Source organism: Leopardus geoffroyi, chromosome D4 (assembly GCF_018350155.1).
Source record: "Leopardus geoffroyi isolate Oge1 chromosome D4, O.geoffroyi_Oge1_pat1.0, whole genome shotgun sequence".
Lineage (NCBI taxonomy): Eukaryota > Metazoa > Chordata > Mammalia > Carnivora > Felidae > Leopardus > Leopardus geoffroyi.
The window spans coordinates 43,563,170-43,586,633 of NC_059342.1; the positions used below are offsets into that span (position 1 = coordinate 43,563,170).

General features: G+C 38.4%; 1 protein-coding gene across 10 annotated transcripts in view; it reads left to right on the forward strand.

The window, feature by feature from the left end:
- ADAMTSL1 (ADAMTS like 1) overlaps positions 1-23,464 on the forward strand; it is an 884,660-nt gene that overhangs the window by 627,772 nt on the left and 233,424 nt on the right. For 8 of the 10 annotated variants that reach the window (XM_045467757.1, XM_045467758.1, XM_045467756.1 and 5 more), the window contains 2 exons: positions 4,951-5,077; positions 20,003-20,077. In XM_045467757.1, coding sequence (XP_045323713.1) covers positions 4,951-5,077; positions 20,003-20,077 — 202 coding nt within the window. The remainder of the gene's footprint in view (positions 1-4,950; positions 5,078-20,002; positions 20,078-23,464) is intronic. The other 2 variants (XM_045467751.1, XM_045467754.1) reach the window with 1 other exon arrangement.

The following is a 23,464-nucleotide window of genomic DNA, read 5'->3' on the forward strand; positions in this document are numbered from 1 at the left end:
CAAAAGTTGATGACTGGCTAATGGTGTTTAAACTACAAAAATATCTTGGAGCTTTTCACTTTTTATGTCACCTGAGATAAAATTTTGTTACAAAAAAAAAAAAGAGAGAGAGAGAGAGAGAGAGAGAGAGAGAGCGTTACATTGTGCAGTCATTTCAGATGCAGAGAATAGACTGCTGTATCAAGTTGACACCTAGTAGCAGAATACGAATAAAATACATTAGGCCAGGGGCGCCTGGGTGGCTCAGTCGGTTGGGTGACCAACTTCGGCACAGGTCATGATCTCACAGTTTGTGAGTTCAAGCCCCACGTCAGGCTCTGTGCTGACAGCTAGGAGCCTGGAGCCTGCTTTGGATTCTGTGCCCCCCTCTCTCTCTGTTCCTCCCCTGCTTGTACTCTGTCTCTCTCTCAAAAATAAATAAAGTAAAAAAAAAATACATTAGGCCAAAATATTCGGTTAGTGTTCCACCCTTTATAAAAATATTCTATGTAGTTGCCAAAGTTATGAGTGGTCACTATCTCACTTTAATGTTTTGTCCAGAATGGGGTGGGCCTGGGAACTCAGTGACCTGAACATTGCCTTCTATGACACTTCACTAATAATGAGCATAGGTGCACTTGGGAAATAGTCTCTTAAAAATACTAGCCCTTTACTGTAATTCTTGTGCATGCAGCAGGACAGAAGCTTAAGTTTGACCTGTAGTTGTCATTTATGATGTGTCTGTTCTTCTGTGTACACAGATCCAAACAAGCACACATGTGCATTTTTGTCTATGTGTGTGCTATCAATGACTGCAGTCCAAAGCTGCCTATCTGTAATCTACAATGCCTTCATTAACAAACCATTATGTTTGCTATGTGTTTCATTGATTCACCAGCATTCACTGTGCATGTCAAATGTCAAACGCTGTGCCATACAGCAGAAGCACAAAGATTAATTAATGAAACACAGCCTCTCAAATAGCCCATGATCTGGTATGGAAACAGACATATTAATAGATTAAGCTCAATATAAGTTATACAACTACTTGAATTGGGTGTATATAAAAGAAACCCCAAAGTAATAATGGCTTAAGCACATAAAGGATTTACTCTCTCACAAAAAAAAGAAGTCAACTCGTCATCAGTCCAAGGGGAGTTCAAGAACCAAGCTCTTTCTTTCTGTTCTGCCATCCTTACTGCAAGGCTCCCATTCTTAGTATTGTCTCATTTTTCAAGATAGCAACTGGAGACAACAGGAAGGAAGGAGAGTGTTAGAGGGCAGGAGGGGCTATCTAAGTCAGCTGCTTTTTTTTTTTTAATTTTTTAATGTTTATTCATTTTTGAGAGAGAGAGCACAAGCTGGAGAGGGGCAGAGAGAGAAAGAGAGGGAGACACAGAATCTGAAGCAGGCTCCAGGTTCTGAGCTGTCAGCACAGAGCCCAATGCGGGGCTTGATCTCACGAATCGTGAGATCATGACCTGAGCCTAAGGAGGACACTTAACTGATTGAACCACCCAGGTGCCCTAATCAGCTTCTTTCAAGTAGACTTCCCAGAAGTCCCACACAACACTTTCACTTTTATTTCACTATTTACAAGTTGGTCACACAGCCAATGAAAAATATATTCTTTTAACTGGATATATTGCTACCCCCAAATAAAATTGAAGTTCTGTTACTGAGAAAAATAGGGAAGATGGATGTTGGGTGGTAACCAATAATCTCTGCCACATGGAGGTATGAACAAATGGCCGCATAGAGGATGCATAGAGGAATAAAGCCATTAGCTCTAGAACCTAAAAAAGGCTTTTTTGAGGAGGAGACACTTAATTTGAGATTTGAAGAATGAATAGGATTCTTCTAAATTAAGAATTTAAGAAGAGTACTCTAGGCAGAAATAATAGTATGTGCAAAGGCACAGAGAGATCTGTCATTTTAACTGCCAAATAAGCTCATTTCTGTATATTTCTTTTTTCTCTGTTATTAATGATATCCCTCAGGGTAATAGTTTAACTAATTTTTAATTAATCTAACAGTTATTCCAGATCAATAGATTGAGGCAGACTGAGATATGTCAATAATGATTTTTTTTGATATAACTGCAAACAGTTTTCCACTTGGACCAAAATAAGAACCTTTTATCTGATGCTAAAATATTCCACGTTTTAAAAAATAATTGAGTTAGAATATTTTGGCACCTTAAACAGGAATTGATACAAAGTAGGGAAAAGTGTGTCAGGGAGATGTTTGTCTTTTCAATTCTGAAGTTAAACAAAGCCCAGTTCGAACTCACTTGGTTTATATTCTGATGCCCATAAATCCACTTAACATCTGGTTAAGTTAGCCTTAACATATGTCACCTTCTATTTAGATGCTCCTATTAGACTGTTACTTTGGACCTGTGAAGCTGGATTGTTCTTTTCTTAAAATGGCTTTGGAGCCATAAGAAATCTTTAGGATTAGAGAGAGATTTTCATGGTAATCTCCTATTTGGTTCTTTAGGTACATGAGAGACTGCTAAAATTTTTCCAGAGAAAGTTAAATATGTTGAGGAACCTGAAATTTATTTAGTTTAAAGAGTAAATCCAGTTATTTTTGAGACACCTGAGAGTGTAAATTCCCACACCCACTGCCTATCACCCTTCCATAGTGCTGAGTATCTTATAAGATTAGGGTCATCTCTTTCCCACCCTAAGGAACAGATGAATCAATGGTTCTTCGAATACTGCCTAAATTAAGACTGCCATGTTTTTCCAAAGGATTCAGCCCTATTAAGGCAATCAGATGGTTTAGTCTTCTGACATTTTTGCTTTTGTTTTTGTTTTTTGCCAACTTTGGTTTTGAATTACTTTCTAACTAGCTAGTTACTGCACATGACTGACGTGCAGTAAACCTCACAGCAGCACTCCCCTTTCGTCTAGTTAATTCTGGCATCTCATTCATATCCCAGCTCAGAAGACTCTTCTTCAGGAAGATCTCTGACCTCCCTAACCAGATCAAATTCTCCATATCTTACGTTCTCAGGGTATCACGTATCTGCGTTTTATAGTTTGAATCACGATTATCATTTTACATTTTTTGTGTGTGATGCTTTGAGTAATATTTTCCTCCACTACTAGACTCTAAGTCCCATGGGGGTAGGCCCTTATGTGCTTATATCACCATTGGATTTTGCTCCTATCACAGTGCCTGGCCCATAGCAGGTCTTGGTCATTGTTGGCTAAATGATTAAATGATTTTTTTTTGTTTGTTTTTTGTAAATAAGTTACTTCTGGACTCCCATTTCACACTGCGCTCAGAATACAACTCAGCTCCTATGTGGATTCGTCTACAGAAAGTTTTTGAAAATAATTTTACTGCAGCTCCATAGAAACATACCAAGGAAGTCGTAGGCCAGCATGTGCTGGCTCTGCAGGGATGAAGCTTGGGTGAATTCTGACGTGGCCTCACTGCAACCTGTGAAGATATTGAGGCGAACTGCAGCCTGACCACAGTGAACCCCTAGGACAGAGCCAAACCACCTTTGCTCCCCACATAAGGCTGGGCAGTGTGTTTTCCTGACAACTTTGTATTTCAAACAATGTACAATTGTTGAAGGAGTTACTGCCTTGTCATCTATTTAAAAGTTTCCTGTATATGTATGATGTGTATAAAAATACACATTATGGCATTTTAAAATGCAGCACATGTGTAATGCATTGCTAAATAATTGTATTTCTCAAACCTTTGCCTAAACGTGTGTTTGCAATTATTAATTAAAGGTACAAAAGGAAAATCAAGCCTCAAAGAAAGGTCGTATTAACAATCAGATTTTTGAAGGATGAAATGGATTGTGGAGACTTTCTGGAGAGAAGCCCCTTCCAATGTCCCTACAGTTTTCATTTGACTTTTGTCAAAGACAATAGTTGAAATCATTTGGAAGTGAAATAAGTCTTTTGATATTAGCTCTAACTAGAACTATAGAGATACAACCTGATACAGTTTGGATTTGAATTTTTTAACTTGAACACTGGAGAGGAAAGAAAGAATAAAAGTACAAATGAGTTTGTCCATATACTTGGTTAAGTGCTTGTGATTTTGTTAAGCCTGATTTGGACTAAGCATAAATGTTTTGTTAGATGTGTTTAGAACTCAGCTACTTATTAGCAAAGTAACCTTGGCAAGATTCATGGCTTCAGCTATAAAATGGAGAGATACCTTGCCTAATTGTTCTCAGAATTAACAAGGTACTTGTGCCTGGTACAGGACATGGCCAGGCAAAAAGGGCCTAAGTATTAGTTCTATCTGCTGCCTTCCACATCAACCCTCCTCTCCTACCACACATACATACAATGATCTTGCCTCTGTCAGATGATTCTGTGATCGCCTCTTAGTTGTGCTATAGAAAGGGAAGTATTTTCATTATCATTCAGCAAATATCTATTAAGGGCTTATATTTTGCCAGTATTCTTCTAGTTGCTTGGAATACATCAATGTACTCCAATGGACCCCATATATAAAACCCCTTCCCTTGCACAGCTTACAGCCTAAGGAACATATGGAACATGAAAATAATTCTTGGAACTTTTCCTGCTACAGTTACTTCATGATTGTATTTTTGCAGTTTTCGAGAATCATAATTATTGACAGTGGGAATGATTTTTTAATGAAGACTCTATAATATCAATAGTTGAAGATTTCCTTTCTCCCTCACCTTCTCCCCTGCCTCTTTTCTATCTCTCTCCCTCTGTCTCTCTGTTTCTCTCTCTCCACCCTTCTTTCTGTTTATATATTTAAACTGTAAAAACATCTTTACCTGTTTTCTTCCCTAGCTTGATTGAAATTCCAGCTGAATTCACTCCCCTTTATGGGAAGCATGTTTTATGCTTCCTCAGAAATGAAGGGAGGGTCATTTAGTGGTTGATGATGGGCCTCACAATGGATCCCTACAGTGAGCACCTGATTGAATTATACATCCCTCTTTCCTGTTAGATTGTTGGCTGTGATCACCAGCTCGGAAGCACCATGAAGGAAGATAACTGTGGAGTCTGCAACGGGGATGGGTCCACCTGCCGACTGGTCCGAGGGCAGTACAAATCCCAGCTCTCTGCAACCAAATGTAAGACACGACAAACATGGGGCAATCTTTGGGTTTTTGGCTAATTCATCTCCCCTGATTTCATGCTGGCTCACCTCAGCATCTAGGGAATAACGCCACCACCAAAATGAATATGAACCTGAAAATGTAGAAAGCTTCATGTTCCTGCTTTGTGTATTAGTGTAGGTAGACCAAGTCCGGTAACCCATTGCAACCCCAAGGAGGAAACTTTTCCTTGCTGGCGCAACAGGAGTGAACTACACATGGATCAGGACACACTCTATTTATAAATGTAGACATGCAATTTGCTGCCCACAATGAGGATGGGCTGCATCCAAGCCTCAGCCTGATATGTAGTCTGGTGTGTCTGGTGGAATACAGCAGGGAGAGTGTGCAGACCTAAACAAATTCACTTCTACCACTGTGAAATCACGCTGCCTTCCTTTACAAAATGACCTTTTATTGGTGCTGATCACAGGTTCTTTCAGAATTAATATTGGGCAGCGATTATGTGAAGCCATTTATTGACTCTTGTGTCTTAGCCTCTCTATACAATCACAGTAAATGTATGGTTATTACAATATGTGCTGAGAGCTTTGCATGATCATCTCATTTTATCCTTATAACAACCATTTAGCAAGGGGTTGCTTATTCTTATATTATGAATAAGATAGCTGAAGCTTAGATAGATTATGTGACTTGCTCAGAGTAACACAACTCTAAAGTAGTAGAGCCAAGATTCGAGCCCAGAGTCCAATTCCAGAACCTAAGCACTTATTCATTCCTCTAAACTGTCCCACAACCCTGCTGACTGCTTCCATGGTGGGACATTTGAAAGCAATTAGATGGATTAAGACAAGGTACCTCAGATGTCTGCCCAGCTGGGTCTTGCTAGCGGAGATGGTGTATGTTCTCATGATACCTAAGATAACAACACAGTCACACAGCAATCCAGATCATTTTACAATACAATGTCCTCTGTGATGGTCACTGCTCTAGGTACTGCATCAGATATAGATAGAAATAAGGCAGCTCTTGGGGTACCTGGGTGGCTCAGTCGGTAAAGCATCCAAGTCTTGATTTTGGCTCAGGTCATGATCTCACAGTTCGTGAGATTAAGCCCTGCATCAGGCTCTGTGCTGACAGCATGGAGACTGATTGGGATTCTTTCTCTCACTCTCTCTCTCTCTCTCTCTTTCTCTCTCTCTCTCTCTCTCTTTCTCTCTCTCTCTCTCCCTCCCTCCCTCAAAATAAATAAATAAACATTAAAAAAAAGAAATAAGGCATCTCTTGTACTCTAAGACATATATTTTGAGAATAATCTGACCTTGCTTGGTATACTATCTCCAGATTTTGCCATTATCCAGAATCCTTTAATAGATCTTTGAGTATCTTTGCATGTGTCTCCCCTGGCTTTGGAACTGAGAAGGAATATCTTTACTGAATGTGGTTTTGTTCTCTCTACTTGTTGACTAGCTGGGAAAAAACAGTTGACATTTGGTGGGGTCTGTGGCTTTAGATGGACTTGTAGGTCAAGAAAAAAGGCAATGTGTGCTAGAGAATTATTCCCAGAAGTCAGAAAAAGGCAGTTTGCTCAAAGGAATAGGCTCTAGGGAAGAAAAGGTAGTAGCCAGAAAGACTAGGGACTTTCAAACACCAGAAACATTGGAGGTACCAGCTCAGGGAACTCTACATTCTAACACCCCTGCAGGCAGTGAAAAATGTGAATCTGTGGGGGAGAGAGACGCTGGCAGAGAAAATGAAGGATGAGGTAAGTTAGACATTGATATAGTGCATTCAGGTGAGATTTTTTCTTTCGTATGTTGGTAGCTTCTTTCTATAAGATGAAAAATTAAAGAATTTGGAAGATGAAAACCAGAGGATAGAGGCATAATTCTTTTGTAAATCTCTGAAGTCATGGTGGGATATTTGAGGGAGGGGGAAAGCTACATTTTAAAAGTCACTTATATGGAAAACAAACCCTAGAAGAGTTAAAGTCTTTCTAATTATTTATGTCACATAATTGAATCAATGCTTGTTATCTAGGAATCTAGGAATTTCTGCTAGGCACAAAAAAAGGAGATTGCTCTGTCTTGTGCAGTAATTGCTCTGTAGCAGGGGCAGAGGTAAGGGTAGGGAATCTTCCTTGCATTCCCATTCATGTTATCTGCCTAAACACTCTGCCTGGATGGATAGTCCTCTTACCCTCCTGTTAGGGTGTCATCAGGGACCTCTGGGGTCTGAATCACTGGAACAATGTGGAGAAGCTCTGAAAGAACAAATTGAAGCAAACTAAGGGCCATAAGTCATCCCCAGGTCTGCCAACAGGTATTTCAATGAAAAGCACTCAATTCAGGACCAAGAATAGGTAAATTATATAATACACAACCTGATGATTATCCATAATGACAAAACACAATTGACTCATTTACCTTAGCACTGACGATGCCTCATGACAAAATGATTTATCTGAATAAAGCCCAACATATGCATGTACCTCGCCACAATGTATAGCAGATGCTGAACAAACTGCCTCATTTACGTTTTCTCCACCCCAGAAGAATCTTCCACCCTATATTTACAGACTGTGAGTGACCCACAGGCAGGGAAGATTAGGCTGCTCTGCGGGGCCCAGTGTGCTGGCCAGGTGAGCAGTTCCCCACCCGTGAAGGCCTGGAGGAGCTGTGCCAGATCTGTCCCCTGCACTCTGCCAAAAGGCACTGTAAGCCAGCCACATGCTCTCTTCGAACTCCTAGCACTCAGATTCCCCACATTGAACTCATTTTCTTCTGAACTTATATCCAAGATTTTTTTAATGTTATCAAGCCTTGGGGGAACAAAGAGAAAACAGAAGAGTGGAGAAAGACCATGGCGGGAAGTGCCAGAAGGAAAAAGAGAAGTAGGAGAAACTTATCCAATGGCTGCCATTTGCTGGCACATAAAAAAGAAACCATCTTTGTATCAAAAGACATTATAATTGCCTAATACAAATACAGACAAGAAAGAGAGATCAAGGCACATTTTCCCCTTTTTTAAAGGCAAAGGCTGTCCACTGATAGCATTCAGTCTTTCCATTTTTCCCGGTCACTTCAACTTCCCAGCCCAACAAAAAAAGAATAAGTTTAGCTAACATCAACTTTTGATTCTTGAAATTAAAGGCTCATTTTCTTGCAAATTGTATTGGCTTGTACCCTATTACATATTTTCCAAGTGTATGCAATATATACTTAGAACTAAAGCCAGCCTATTTGCTATCAATTTAATATCTCCAGCTTTGCAAACCTCTCATATGAATTGGTGTGTTTTGAAATCACCTGGATAGCCTAAGGCTCCTGAGGGACAGAAAGAAAAAGAAAAAACAAAAAACAAGAAAACAGACAAAACAAATAACTAAATAAAATGCGTGTGTGTCATATGGTGGTAGGAGTCTTGGAAAAAAGTAAAGCAGGGAAGAACAGGAGATAGGGATGGACTGCCAGCCAAGTGTGTTACAGGGAGTTGCAATACTCAACAGGTTAGTAAGAAAAGGACTCACTGATAAGGTGGCATCTGAACCAGGATCTGAGGTCACCATGCAAAAGTCAAGGGAAAGAGATTTCCAGTAATAGAGAAAAGCAAGTACCAAGGCCCTGAGGTAGACACATCCTTGGCATATTTCTGGAAGTGCAAAGAAGCTAATTTGACTAAAGTAAAGTAAGTTTAAATTTTTTTTAACATTTTTTTCATTTTTGAGAGTGAGAGAGACAGAGCATGAGTGGGGGAGGGGCAGAGAGAGAGGGAGACACAGAGTCAGAAGCAGGCTCCAGGCTCTGAGCTGTCAGCACAGGGCCCGACGCAGGGCTCGAACTCACAAACCGTGAGATCATGACCTGAGCCAAATTCGGACACTCAACCGAGCCACCCAGGTGCCCCTAAAGTAAAGTAAGTTTAAAGACGACTAGAGGAAATCATGAAAGCAGCAGGGTTGTGAGACAGGCTGAAGAATGGCGCAGATATTGTAGGATTTTGTAAGGATTGTGGCTTTTAGTCAGAATGAGATGAGAATTAACAAGAGGATTTTGAGTAGAGGAATGACTTGATTTATTTTTAAAAGCATTATTCTATCTACTGTGTTGGGAATAGACTACAGTTGGTCCAACTATGGAAGTAAGAAAAGTGGTCAAGAGGCTGTCACAATAAGCCAGTCCTGGAATGATGACAACTTAAACCATGGTAGGAGTGATAGAGGTGTTAAGTAATTCAATTCTGAATATACTGCATTTCTTTGAATCTAAGACATCACTGATTAAAAGATGTGCCAGTATTTTATGCACCACAAGAAAGAAAATTAAGAGACTGTGACACAATGCCTCCTGACAACTTAGGGTTCTTATTTGATAGCTCTTAAACAATCTACTTGAGATTTAAACATTTTTTAACATTTTAAAAAATTATTTTAGAGAGAAGTGAGAGTGAGGGAAAGAGACAGAAAGAGAGAGATTCTTAAGCAGGCTCTACACTCAGCACAGAGCCTGACTCGAGGCTCAATCCCACAACCCTGCAATCATGACCCAAGCCAAAATCAAGAGTCAGACACTCAACTAACTGAGCCACCCAGGTGCCTCTAGATATGGATTTTTTAAAAACTATGTATTACTCATACATACAGAAAACCTGAAATAAATTCATAAGTTGGTAAATAAAGCTAAAATAAAACTTTTTCTCAAATTTCAATTTCTTTTTAATCATTTTGGACTCAATTTCCACATGTCATGGGGGTACTTGTAATACAGCATTTTTAAATGAACCCATGAAAGAAATAAAATCCATTGGTACTGGATTATTTTTTTAACCAGCTGTATTGAGGCACAAATGACATACAATAAACTAGATATTTAAAGTGTTTGACTTTGTGCATATATCTGTGAAGCCATCTCCATGATCAAGCTCATAAACATATCCATCATCCCCCAAACTTTCTTGTGCCCCTTGTAATTCATCCCTTCTGCTCTCCTGCCTCTGTCCCCTGGCAACCACAGATCTTCTTTTTGTCACTATAGATTTAGTTGTGTTTTATATAAATGGAATTATACAATATATGCTATTTTCCAGATGGCTTCTTTCATTCACCATAATTATTTTGAGATTCATTAATGTTGTAGCATGCATCACTAGTGTATAGTAATTCCAGTGTATGGAATTCCAGTGTAGTTTCTTTCTCCATTCACCTGTTGACAGAGAGGTTGGGTTGTTTTCACTTGGGAGGTCTTATAAATAAAGCTGCTGTGAATAGTCATATACACATTTTCTTATGGATATATGCTTGCATTTCTCTTGGGTAAATTCCTGGGAGTATAATGGCTAGATCATATGGTAGGTATATATTTACCATTTTAAGAAACTGCCAGACAGTTTTCCAGAGTAGCTTACTATCTTGCATTTCTACTAACAATGTGTAGGAGTTTCAGTTGGTTCACATTCTTGCCATCACTTAACATTGCCAGTATTTTTTTATCTCAGCAATTCTAATTGGTGCATAGTAAGTAGTATATCATTATTGTTTTCATTTGCATTTTCCTGGTGACTAATGATGTTGAATATCTTTTCATTTTCTATTCGTTTCCAGTTGCTACTGTATCAAACTACCACAAACTTAGTGTCTTAAAGCAACACACTTAATATTTTATGGTTCTGGAGGTTCAGAAGCCTGAAATGGGTCTTGCTAAGCTGAGATCAGGATGTTAAGCAGAGTTCTGTTCCTTCTGGAAACTCTAAGAGTTCATTCATTTTCTTTGATCTTGCCTTTCTAGCTTGTTAGGTTATCTAAGTTGCTTGGCATCGTTAGAGCTTGCAGTGTAAAATCTTCACATCCCCTTCTACCTCCAATGTCTTCTTCCATCTCTCTCGTCCAATTTAAAGAACACTTGTGATTACATTGGACCCACCCAGATAGTCCAAGATGATCTCTTTATTTTATAGTCAGCTGATTACCAGTCTTAATTTCATCAGCAATCTTAATTCCCCCTTTCCACTTAACATAACATATTCATAGGTTCTGGGGATTAAAACATGGTCATCTCTGGTGGAGTGAGGGGGCAAAATTATGCTGCCCACTACACAGGTGCTTATTTCTTCTTTGATGTGATATTGGTTAAAGTCCTTTGCCCAGTTTTTAAATGGGTAGCTTGGTTTCCTACTAATGAGTTTTGAGAATGCTTCATGCATTCTGGGTACAAGTCCTTTGTCAGATATATGATTTGAAAATATTTTCTCTCAATAGTTACTCTTTCCCCCAAAAACTTGCTTAATATTAGCTTTCATAGAGCAAAAACTTTTAATTTTGATAAAGACCAGTTATCAGTTTTTTCTTTCCAGTACTGTGCCTTTAACATTGTATTAAAGAACTCCTTTCCTAATCCCAGGTCACAAATTTTCTCCTATATTTTCTTCTAAAAGTGTTACAGTTTTATATTTTAGCTCTGTATCAATGACCTATTTTCTGTTAATTTTTTTTGTAAAGTATATCTTGGTATTATAAGATATATCTAGGTTATGTTTTTTGGTATTAGAAAGTCCAACTCTACCAGCCCCATTTGTTGAAAAGATGACCTATTCTGTCTTGAATTCCCTTTAAAACTTTGTCAAAAGTCCACTGGCCATTTGTGCATGGGTCTCTTCTTGGACTCTCTATTCTGCTCTATGTGTCAGTCCTTCACCAGTACCACATTGTCTTGGCCACTATAGCTTTAAAGTAAGTCTTAAAATCAAGTAGTTTGATTCTCAAACTCTGCCCTTCTTCTCAAATTCATTTGGCTATTCTGTTCTAATTCCTTTGCCTTCCCATATAAATTTTTCAATCTGTTTGTCTATATCTATAAAAAAAAAAATTCCTGCTGAAATTTTGATTTACAATTTTGCTAATTCTATAAATTGGTATGTGGGGAGTTTAACCTATGAGCATTTCATGGCTACCCATTTCTTTAGGTCTTTTTTTTCATTCCTTCCATCAGCTTTTATTGGTTTTCAGCATACATATCTGTATTTAGTTAAATTTGTACCTCTTTGAATTTTTTGCCCTATTGCGTGGTATTTTATTTCAATTTCCAATTGTGTATTGATAGTTTATTTTTGTCTGTTGTCTGTGTATTTTGCGAACTTGCTAATCCAATTACTAGCTCTGAGAGTTTTTGGATTTTCTACATAAACAATCACATTGTTTTATAAATAAGGATGATTTACTTCTTCCTTATCATGTCATAAGCCACTTACTTATGTTTATGGCCTCATTGCCCTGGAAGGGATGTTCAATATGATGTTAAATAGAAGAAGCAAGAATGGATATCCTAATCTCTTTTCCAATTATAAGAGGGAAAGCATTCAGTTTCTTGCCATTGAGCATGAAGTTAGCTGTAGGTTTTTTGAAGATACCTTTTATCACATTGAGGAAGTTCTTATGTCTTCCTAATTTGCTGAGAGTTATTATGATGAATGGATGTTGAATTTTGTCATGCTTTTTCTGTCTCAAATGATGTGATCATGTGGTTTTTCTTCCTTAGACTTGTTGTGATGGATAATATTAATTGATTTTCAAATAAAGAAGCAGTCTTGCTTTCCTGGGATAAACTCTGCTTGGCCATAGTGTATTATTCTTTATATAGATTATTGGATATGATTTGCCAGTGTTTTGTTTGAAGGTTTTTTACATCTATACTCATGAGAGATAGTTTTCTGTAGTGTGCTTTTCATACACCATCTTTGGGTACCTCATACAATGAGTTGGGAAGTGATTTCTCTGTTTTTTGGAAAAGGTTGCATAATATTGATGCTATTTCTACTTTAAATGCTTTGCATCATTCACCATTGAAATTCTCTGGGCCTAGAGATTTGTGTGTGTGTGTGTGTGTGTGTGTGTGTACTTAAGTTCCTGAATATATGGAATAAAGTTATAGTAAATATTTTAATGTCTCTCCTGTGTTTTGATGGATTGATTTTTCCCCTCAGTATGGGTTGTAATTTTTTTGGCTCCTTTGCATACTGGTAATTTCTGACCTGATTCCGATATTGCAAATTTTTTTTTTAATTTTTTTTTCAACGTTTATTTATTTTTGGGACAGAGAGAGACAGAGCATGAACGGGGGAGGGGCAGAGAGAGAGGGAGACACAGAATCGGAAACAGGCTCCAGGCTCTGAGCCATCAGCCCAGAGCCCGACGCGGGGCTCGAACTCACGGACCGCGAGATCGTGACCTGGCTGAAGTCGGACGCTTAACCGACTGCACCATCCAGGTGCCCCCCGATATTGCAAATTTTATCTTCTTGGATACTAGATATTTTTGTATTCCTATACATGTTTTTGAGTTTTGTTCTGGAAGCAATGAAGTTACTTGGAATCAGTTTGATCTTTGGGGGTCTTAAAATTTGGTTGGCAAAACTAAAGCCATGTTTGACTAGTGCTAATTGTCCCCTACTACTAAAGTAAGAACCTTTGAATGTTCAGTGTCCCATGAATTATAAAGTTTTCTAGCCTGACTAGTGGGACAAGATACTATTCCCAGCCCTATCTGCATGCCAGATACTCATCTCTATAATTCTTTTGTGCTGTTATTTCCCTAGCGTCAGGTAGTTTCTTTATAACCATGTTCTGATTTGCATGGTTATGCTGCTGGTTACCCAAAGAGAATATTTTTAAATATATAATAGCATATATTATTAGTATGTCATGTAAATATTTTTCGCAGTTTTACTGAGAAATGATTGATACGTATCACTGTACAAGTTTGAGGTGTACAGCATGATGGGAGAATACTCTTAAATCTCCAGAATTGTCTCTGTGTTGCTCTCTTCTTTCTGATAGTCTGTCATTCAAACTCCAGCCACTGATCTTTTTGGATTCTTGGCTTTGTCTCCTAAACTCAGGGAATCCTCCGGGCTTGGAGTTCCCACCTCCTGAGGGGCAGCCTGGAAAGTCTTTCAAAGCTGGGGCAATGTTAAGGCTCACCTACCTTGTTTCCTGATTCTCAGGGACTGCTGCCCTTATTTACCTGATATCCAGTGTCATGAAAGCCATCGTTTTATATAAATTTCTGACTTGTTGGTTGTTTCCAGGCAGAAAATTGAGTCTGGGTGCTGTTATTTGATCTTGTCAGGAACCAGAAGTCTTTTTTTTTTTTTTTTTGAGAGAGAGAGAGAGAGGGTGCAAGTGAGCAAGGAGAGAGAGACAGAGAGAGAGAGAGAGAGAGAGAGACAGAGACAGAGACAGAGAGAGACAGAGAGACAGAGAGACAGAGAGATGGGCTTCACCCAAAGCAGGGCTCATGTTCACCCAGTGTGGGACTCGAGTTCACGAACCATGAGATCATGGCCTGAGCCAGTCAGATGTTCAACAACTGAGCCAGCAAGGCACCGAGGAACCAGAAGATTTAATGATGGGCTCTTAATTCAAGTTTGCAGTTGTGTATGGCTAGCTGGCTTTTGACTGCACTTTGGCAATGTTATTAAATACTTCTGATTCCTCATCTCCCTACATCCCCCATAACTATTTAGTTCCAAAAGGTTAAATAAATATGTTCCACTATTATCTTAGAATCTTCTTCCAAGCTTCTGACACCCATTTTGCAAGTTTGATACTGGTTGTTTTAGTGCTAACAACTGTACAAGCAAAGGTAACTAAAGCAGGACTACTGCCTCGGTGAGAGAATATAATACAGCATTGATCATGGGATGCATTCTGATTTCACATACGTTAAAATGTGAAAGACTGTTCTTAGAATCAATGAAATATGGTATTTTGACTCCTACAGCAATAGGACTTTCTAACTGATTATATATGAATATGAAGTCAAGGATGGCTCCAAAGTTTTTGACCTAGGCAACTGTAAGGATGAAGTTCCCAACAGTCCAGCAGGATGTGTCTTGTTTTGTGTGTTGGGTGTATGTCCTCCATTGTGTAATTACTGATAACCTCTGGGGGAAATTTTCAAGGGCTCAAATGCTCAGCTTCGCTTATTTTATTGGGTATGTTTTAACAGTAATAAAATTGGCATGAAGATAAAAAATATACCATTAAAACCTCCTTAAGATTGGCAGGCTATTACTATATATACTATTTCTATATGTAGCCAACTGCATTAACAATCACTCTTTTGTTAAAGAAAATTACTAGTCCCAGAGACTTAGAGGGAAAACTCCTTAAAAACATAAACATATCAACAGGTCTAAAAATAAGGCAAACTCAGATATCAGAATAGGAAATCCTGCCTCTTCAAAAATGATCATTATCACCTTTCTCTGATACAGCAATGAATCACACAGAAAAATCCACATGTGATAAGATTGAAAAACAAATCTAAAATACTCTATAGAAAGATGTGGACAAAGCTGTAATCATCAAGACAGCATGGTATTGGCACAGAAACAGATACATAGACCAATGGAATAGAATAGAAACCCCAGAACTAGACCCACAAAAGTATGGCCAACTAATTAATCTTTGACAAAGCAGGAAAGAATATCCAATGGAAAAAAGACAGTCTCTTTAACAAATGGTGCTGGGAGAACTGGACAGCAATATGCAGAAGGATGAAACTAGACCACTTTCTTACACCATTCACAAAAATAAACTCAAAACGGTTAAAGGACCTGAATGTGAGACAGGAAACCATCAAAACCCTAGAGGAGAAAGCAGGAAAAAAACCTCTCTGACCTCAGCTGCAGCAATTTCTTACTTGACACATCCCCAAAGGCAAGGGAATTAAAAGCAAAAATGAACTATTGGGACCTCATGAAGGGAAAAAGCTTCTGCACTGCAAAGGAAACAATCAACAAAACTAAAAGGCAACCAACGGAATGGGAAAAGATATTTGCAAATGACATATTGGACAAAGAGTTAGTATCCAAAATCCATAAAGAACTCACCAAACTCCACACCCGAAAAACAAATAATCCAGTGAAGAAATGGGCAGAAAACCTGAATAGACACTACTCTAAAGAAGACATCCAGATGGCCAACAGGCACATGAAAAGATGCTCAACGTTGCTCTTCATCAGGGAAATACAAATCAAAACCACACTCAGATACCACCTCACGCCAGTCAGAGTAGCCAAAATGAACAAATCAGGAGACTATAGATGCTGGCGAGGATGTGGAGAAATGGGAAACTTCTTGCACTTTTGGTGGGAATGCAAACTGGTGCAGCTGCTCTGGAAAACAGTATGGAGGTTCCTCAAAAAATTAAAAATAGATCTACCCTATGACCCAGCAATAGCACTGCTAAGAATTTACCCAAGGGATACAGGAGGGCTGATGCATAGGGGCACTTGTACCCCAATGTTTATAGCAGCACTTTCAACAATAGCCAAATTATGGAAAGAGCCTAAATGTCCATCAACTGATGAATGGATAAAGAAATTGTGGTTTATATACACAATGGAATACTACGTGGCAATGAGAAAGAATGAAATATGGCCTTTTGTAGCAATGTGGATGGAACTGGAGAGTGTTATGCTAAGTGATTTAAGTCATACAGAGAAAGACAGATACCATATGTTTTCATTCCTATGTGGATCCTGAGAAACTTAACAGAAGACCATGGGGGAGGGGAAGAAAAAAAAGAAAGGTTAGAGAGGGAGGGAGCCAAAACATAAGAGACTCTTAAAAGCTGAGAACAAACAGGGTTGATGGGGGGTGAGAGGGAGGGGAGGGTGGGTGATGGATATTGAGGAGGGCACCTGTTGGGATGAGCACTGGGTGTTGTATGAAAACCAATTTGACAATAAATGTCATATTAAAAAAATAATAAAAAATAAAAAATAAAGAAAGATGTGGAATACACATATAGCTATGATTTTTGAGGAAATATTTTAGGTACAATCTTTGAGAACAATTTTCTTGAGAAAGAGCATTTGCAATCCATATTGTGAAATGACAGCATTTATGATTTCCAGGGAAAGCTTATCAATTTAATTGAGAAAGAGGTCCTCTGATCTCTGAAGCAGGTCTTCTAGAATTGCTAATAATAACCTAGAAATGTGTCCTGAAGATTAGCATCATGGTTTTGTCAACAAAGCCAGAATAGATTAGGACAGATGCACTTGATCATAGAGCAGTGTGCCTTTTTTGAAAAGGGCACCCCGATGAATGTGAATCACAGTGAGAGAGGATGGAACACCTGCCTCACCAGCCAAACCTAATGAATTAAACACTAAGGAGGCAGGTGATGAAGCCAGACTGCCCACACATTCTCAAATATCTTAAACACCACTCTGTACTCACTACTGTAATAGCTGCCAAATAGAAGAGCTCCCCCAACCCTAATAATTGAGAATTTATCCTTAAACAAGACCATTACTAATACATATACAACTCAAAGAGTGGCTTTTTATCAACATGCAGAATATGCAATTCATTTTTTTCCTGTCTTTTGTCAAATTAAGATCACCATTTCTTAAATCATATTTTGAGATGTATCAACCAGTGTTAATAGATAATATATATAAACAATTTCTCTGGGTAAACCCTTTGGGGATACACTGGATTAAATAGAATGAAATGAGGTTCTCTGGTTCAGGGCTTCTAAGAAATCAACGTGCTTTGTGAATTTCCATGAACGGGGTATAGCGTGTAGTGTTTTTCCAGATTTTGTCTTAGGTCCCTTCTTCTTGGACCATTTTGTGCGGCTGCTGCTTTGCCTGCCTTTTTTGTCACTGAATCTCTGGTGCCTGACATGGGGCCTGACACCAGGAGACACTAAAACAATATTTGTGGAATAAATAATGAACTTGCTGCTTGCCTGATGAGCTGCTAGGTGCCCATGAGTTCTTACAGAACCATACAGGAATAGACTATGACTCTTCATACCTCTTGTATCATGTGCTGCTGACTCTTCAAGTTTGTACCAGCTTGAGTTGCTCCCTGTTTCGCTTTGACTAGGCAAGCGCAGTCTCCATCGTAGCCTCTTCCCCCAACAACCCTCTGGGTTTCTCCCCTTCTTCTTTGGGGAGCATGCAAAAGTTAGCGTATCAGCCAGAAGCTGGGGTGAATGCCCCAGCATGTGGAATGTGAGTCCCTTCTCAACAGAACAAGAGGGAGGCTGCCTGAGTAGTGTGTGGGTCAGAAGACTGCCGCTGAGCATTGCAGGGACGAACAGAAAGCTTCCCTTTTGCTTGCACTTTATATGACCTGTGGATAAACAAAGCCTTTCTATTTCCAGAAATCCCATTGTTTTAACTGCTTGGAGTTTCTTTGGTAAACTTAAAAATCCATGTCTTTATGCAAGGCATTTAACGCTCTATGGGCCCAGACCGAATATTTTTTGTTCCTTTTCTATATTCCCCTTACATGTTTTTTTTTTTTTTCTTCTTATATGCCACAAACTCTTGGCTATCTGAAATTCAGCCTTTTCTTCAACAATGTATGACATTAAAAACAGCTAGAAGGCTGTAGTGTGAGTAGAATGTTCAATATTGTAGAGGACTTGATAAATGTAACCTCCTTAGGAAAAGAATTGAGAGCATATGATTCTTCGTTCTCATTCAACTGGCTATGTGCTGGGCCCTCGGAGGGTTTGAAAACATAGTAAAAATAAACAGTCTCTCAGTTTCTGTCCTTAAGGATATTTGGAATAGAAGGAGGAAAGTAATATTTATAAAATGCCTCCTGTGTTCCATGCTATATATCGATATCAATCTCTGTATCTTTTCACAACAATATTATGCAGGAAGTGTCATTTTCCCTGTTTTACAAATGAGGAAACTAAGGATCAGAGAAGTTAGAGAACTTTTGAGGTTCGTTTATTGAAATCAAATTCTCTTAAAGACAGGATGATGTTAAGTTTCAGAAAAATGGGTACCTTTTAGGATTACTCTTATTGAAACTAAATTTTTCCAAAGAGCATACTAATATTTAATATTAGAAAAATATATGTGAAACAGAGAATCCCACAGAGCTTGCGAATATGCTGGTGAATTTAAAAATACTTACTTTCCCCCTTGTCTTCTGGAATGCTCTCCTATTTTTTGACCATTGGCTACTCATTAAACTTCTCAGAGGCTTCATTTCTTCATCATAAAATGGGGATGGTAGCATCCCCTTTGCCTATGTTACAAGTTTTGGGTGAAGGGGTAAATAGTATAATTTAGGTGTAAGTGAAACTCTTCAGTGGCATGAAAATGTGAGGTATTGTTGTCACAAATGTCACAAGAATGTCGGTGGTGTGTTTGCAGTGCATGTAATATACCTTTAATTTTTTTTTCAAAAATGTAGATTTGGGGACTGCTTCCAATGAATTGAGGCTCAGTTTGCAAGTAGGGTGAAAGTAACCCATTTCTAAGTTATCTGTGATTCAGCCAAAAAAAATTCTTTTTTAAGTTTCAAGCAGAGAGAGTATGTGGGGGGAAAGGTTCATAGCCATTTCTGAGACACTATATATGGTATATATAGATGTAGGTAGGGTGAAGGATATGAAAGAACCAGAAGGCATGATTTCTGCCCTTCGAGGTATTTAACAAATGCAAACAAATTTGTTTTCTCCTATTCTCATGTGTCCTACTAATCCAAGATCATTGCTTTGCTAGAAAGAAATCCAGGTTTTGATATAATAAAGTCCTTCTTTGGACATTACAATTTATTTTCATTTTGTAATCTGGAGAAATTTGGCAGTGTAAAACCAGTTTTAAAATCAGAAATGAAAACTTACAAATTCATTTCTCAATCTATCAAAAAAAAAATATATATATCCATATCCACATATGGTGGCCATATCAACAGTAAGTTATCTAGTGAACAACTTCACTGGCATATTTTATTTTGAGGAAAATGGAAATTTTGGTTCCCAAATATTAGTGTTCATATTTCAGGCACTTAAAAATTGTCATTTAGAGGAGTACATAAGTCAGTGCCTTTATATAGGAGCCGATCAATAATTTTGTATCAAATTATGTGGTTTAAAGATACTGCTTTGTTTCTCTCTAGTGGATGATACTGTGGTCGCTATTCCCTATGGAAGTAGACATATTCGCCTTGTCTTAAAAGGACCTGATCACTTGTGTAAGTAAACTCAGTTGCTTTCCTTTGAGTATTGGGAATTTTAGTCATTATTATTTTTTGTTCCCAGAAGAGATTAAAATACAGAAGTGCAAATCTTTCTACTCTATCATAGTATGATATTCTGAGTGCTTCTGTTTATCTTTTGGCTGCCTGATGAGATAGCAAAAACCTCAGGGTAATTATCGCTAACCACAGTCATTGTAAAAAACACAAAATAGATGCTCCCAGTAGGTTGTTCATGAGTTAAGCACATGTTTATGTTTTTGTGCATATTATTTCTCATTCTCTTCTTCCCCTCCGATCAGTCTCCATCTTTTTCTTGCCTTGCTTTTTTCCTCCTCCTTCCAGCCTCCCCTCCCTCTCCTATGTTCGTTCGTTCTTTCCTTCTTTCCTTTTCTTTCCTTCTTTCCTTTTCTTTCCTTCCTTCTTTCTTTCTTTCTTTCTTTCTTTCTTTCTTTCTTTCTTTCTTTCTTTCTTTCTTTCTTTCTTTCTTTCTTTCTTCCTATTCTCATGTTCCATTACTTTATCAATTCAGGCAAATATAGAAGCATCAAACAACTTTAACCCTGGGGCATTTAAAGAAAACCATTGTGGTGTAACTAAACATCCCATGTACTAAAGAAAATGCAAAGCCTTTATATATTAAAGATAGCTATTGGGATTCAGGACTGAAGGGTAATCAAACCCCTAAAGATCAAGTGGTAGCATGGTTCCACCAGAATTTAGAAAGAACTGATCTTCAGTCATGGCAAGGCAGTAGTACACAGCCATATCTTTTCTTTTTTTGTTATTAGCATTTAGTATTATTTAGATGTAGACCCATAAATTACTAGCAGAAAATTATAGGCTATAAACCAGCGAGGGGGTATGAAAGTTATATTGTATTTTGTACAAAATTCAGCTACACTGAAAGACTTCACTTCAGCTGGTCCCTTGAGCATTTCTGATCTCCACTGTGACTATTCCTGGATTCCTTAAGAACCATCTATCATCTTCTCTTCTTTCTCCCCTCCCACACACATGCCTATGAAACCAATTTAGGTAGCAGACATTATCTTTTGGCAATTGGATTATAAATGAAATCATTCCAGAAAGACAAACAAGAGGAAGATAAATTGGAGCCTGTGAAAGTTCAGATAGTCTACTATAGTCTTTCTAAAAATAAAAACAAATACATTTCATGGGAGAGGCAGGATTTGAGGGGTCATGTGAAGGAAAGGAATAAGTAAGGTACAGTTCAGGCAAAGCCAAAAGAAACTGATAAGTCACCTTATATGGATCCAAGTTCTTTTCTAACCCTGAACAACCCCCCAAAATATAGTATTCACATGTCAGGGATGATATATGTGTGTACACTATCACCACTCAAATGATTTGCTTTTCCCCTGGAGGATTGGACAGAGGTAACTGCTCATGTAACAGCCCCACTCAAAAATAGTATTTTTCTGAGCAGTGACAGGCCTGCTCAGAATAAAACATCCAGGCGGAGATCATCACCAAGTTTGGGACTGACTTCTCAATGTGGAAGAAAGAACCTAAAGCAATCCATTTAAGATGAAATTCCTTTTTATAAATGTATTAGTCTCCCAGTTTTCCTAATTATGTGATCACTAAGAAGCTAAAGAATTATCTTTGTTTGGTTTAATTGTCCCAAAAATTCAATAGGTAGAGCTGCAGATGATACTTACAAATGATGGAAAGAAAAATGGAATTTGCTTTTTTTTCCCCCAACAGACATAATGTTGACAGCATATATGTACCTTAACTTTTTGGGGTTTTTTGGTATCTGGTATTTGGTATTTGTTTGAAATATAACATAATATAATATAATATAATATAATATAATATAATATAAATATGTAAATAAAGGTCCCCATGTTTCTCTTGTAACCCTTTGCACTTAATTCCCAGAAGCTGGTCGAGTATGGGACCAACCTTAAATATTTAGGGGCAAACCAGAACAAGACTAAGCAGTCTGGTCCAACCCCAGCTTACCTTTAATCAGAAGTACCTTGGGAAGTACAGCTGGGAGGCCTGGTGATAAAATTAAATCAGATGCTCATATCAGGCTTAGACCCCCAGGATTTTCCCAAAACTAAGTTGGTTTGTGTCTTGAAGATATTTCTACAAATTAGTGCACATACATGTAAGGCAGCTTGAGGAATGAAGGCTAGAAGGAGATCCCATGCTGTTGGCTTTCCTCTGATTACAACAGCTGTGGTTTCCCCTCCAGTTCTCCCTTGATGTGCCCTATGCTCTCTGTGAGGACCTCTCTCTAGGGCAAGGGGATGGAGCCTGACCTACTCCAATTGAAGGGCTACACAGATTTCATCCAAGGGTTGTGGGCATTTCACTGGACATTGAACATCCAACATTCTTCACCTGTTGGTATTCCAGCTTGAAGCAGACAACACTTAGAATAATTTAGTACAGGTACATTAGTACCTCCAGAGACCCTAAAGAGGTCCCAGAACCCCAATCTGCAAAACACGGAAGAGGGGAGTCATTCTGATTGAATGTGGGGTAGGCCACCCAGAGCCTCACCTGACATTTTATCCTTCTGCCAAAGAAACACTGCCAAAACTAAGGGTTCTTATGCAAGTTTTAGAAACACTGAATTAGTCTATCTGTCTTCATACAGTGGGAAGTTATTCCAAATCATTTCTCAGCCACATGAGAATTTAATATGCTCTGAAATATGCAGCATAATTACCATAATCCTCAGCTTGCTCTGATTTCCTATAATCAAAGATGCTTCATAGGCTTTATCATTGGCCAAATTCAGATTGGAATGCTCCAGGAATCAAGAAGTTCCTCTTTCTCTCTTAAACACTTACAAAATATCATATATGTACATAATACCGTATTAGGTACCAAACAGGATTTTAAAGAGAGAGAACTAAAAAGAATGGGACTTCCTCATCCTCATTACTATAGTTTCTTCTGCACAACAGCACACATGTGGTAAGAAACCAGATAGTACAAATAAACACAAGGTAATGTGTGAATATAAAGTCACATGGGTGCTGAGGAGAACTCGGAGAGTACCCTTGATCTCACAGATCAGAAAGCAAATTCTAGACAGAGAGCCATAGAGACCGAAATCAGTAAGATATGTATGGGAGATGGTTTAATGAAAGGAATAGGATTGTGATGAATTGGAGCACCCAAATGAGGTCATCCAGGGAGTCAATTATCTTTTGATCGGGAGCCTTGAATGCCTGGCCAATGAGTTTTAAAATGATTTCATTTGCAACATAAACTCTGTGATCTAGAGGTGCCCATAAATTTTGTTTATATCACAATGTCAACTGTGTCAGCTGTATCAAGGGGGATACTTCTCCCTTCATAGCTGTAGGCTGTTTTATGAAATATGCTTGCTTATGG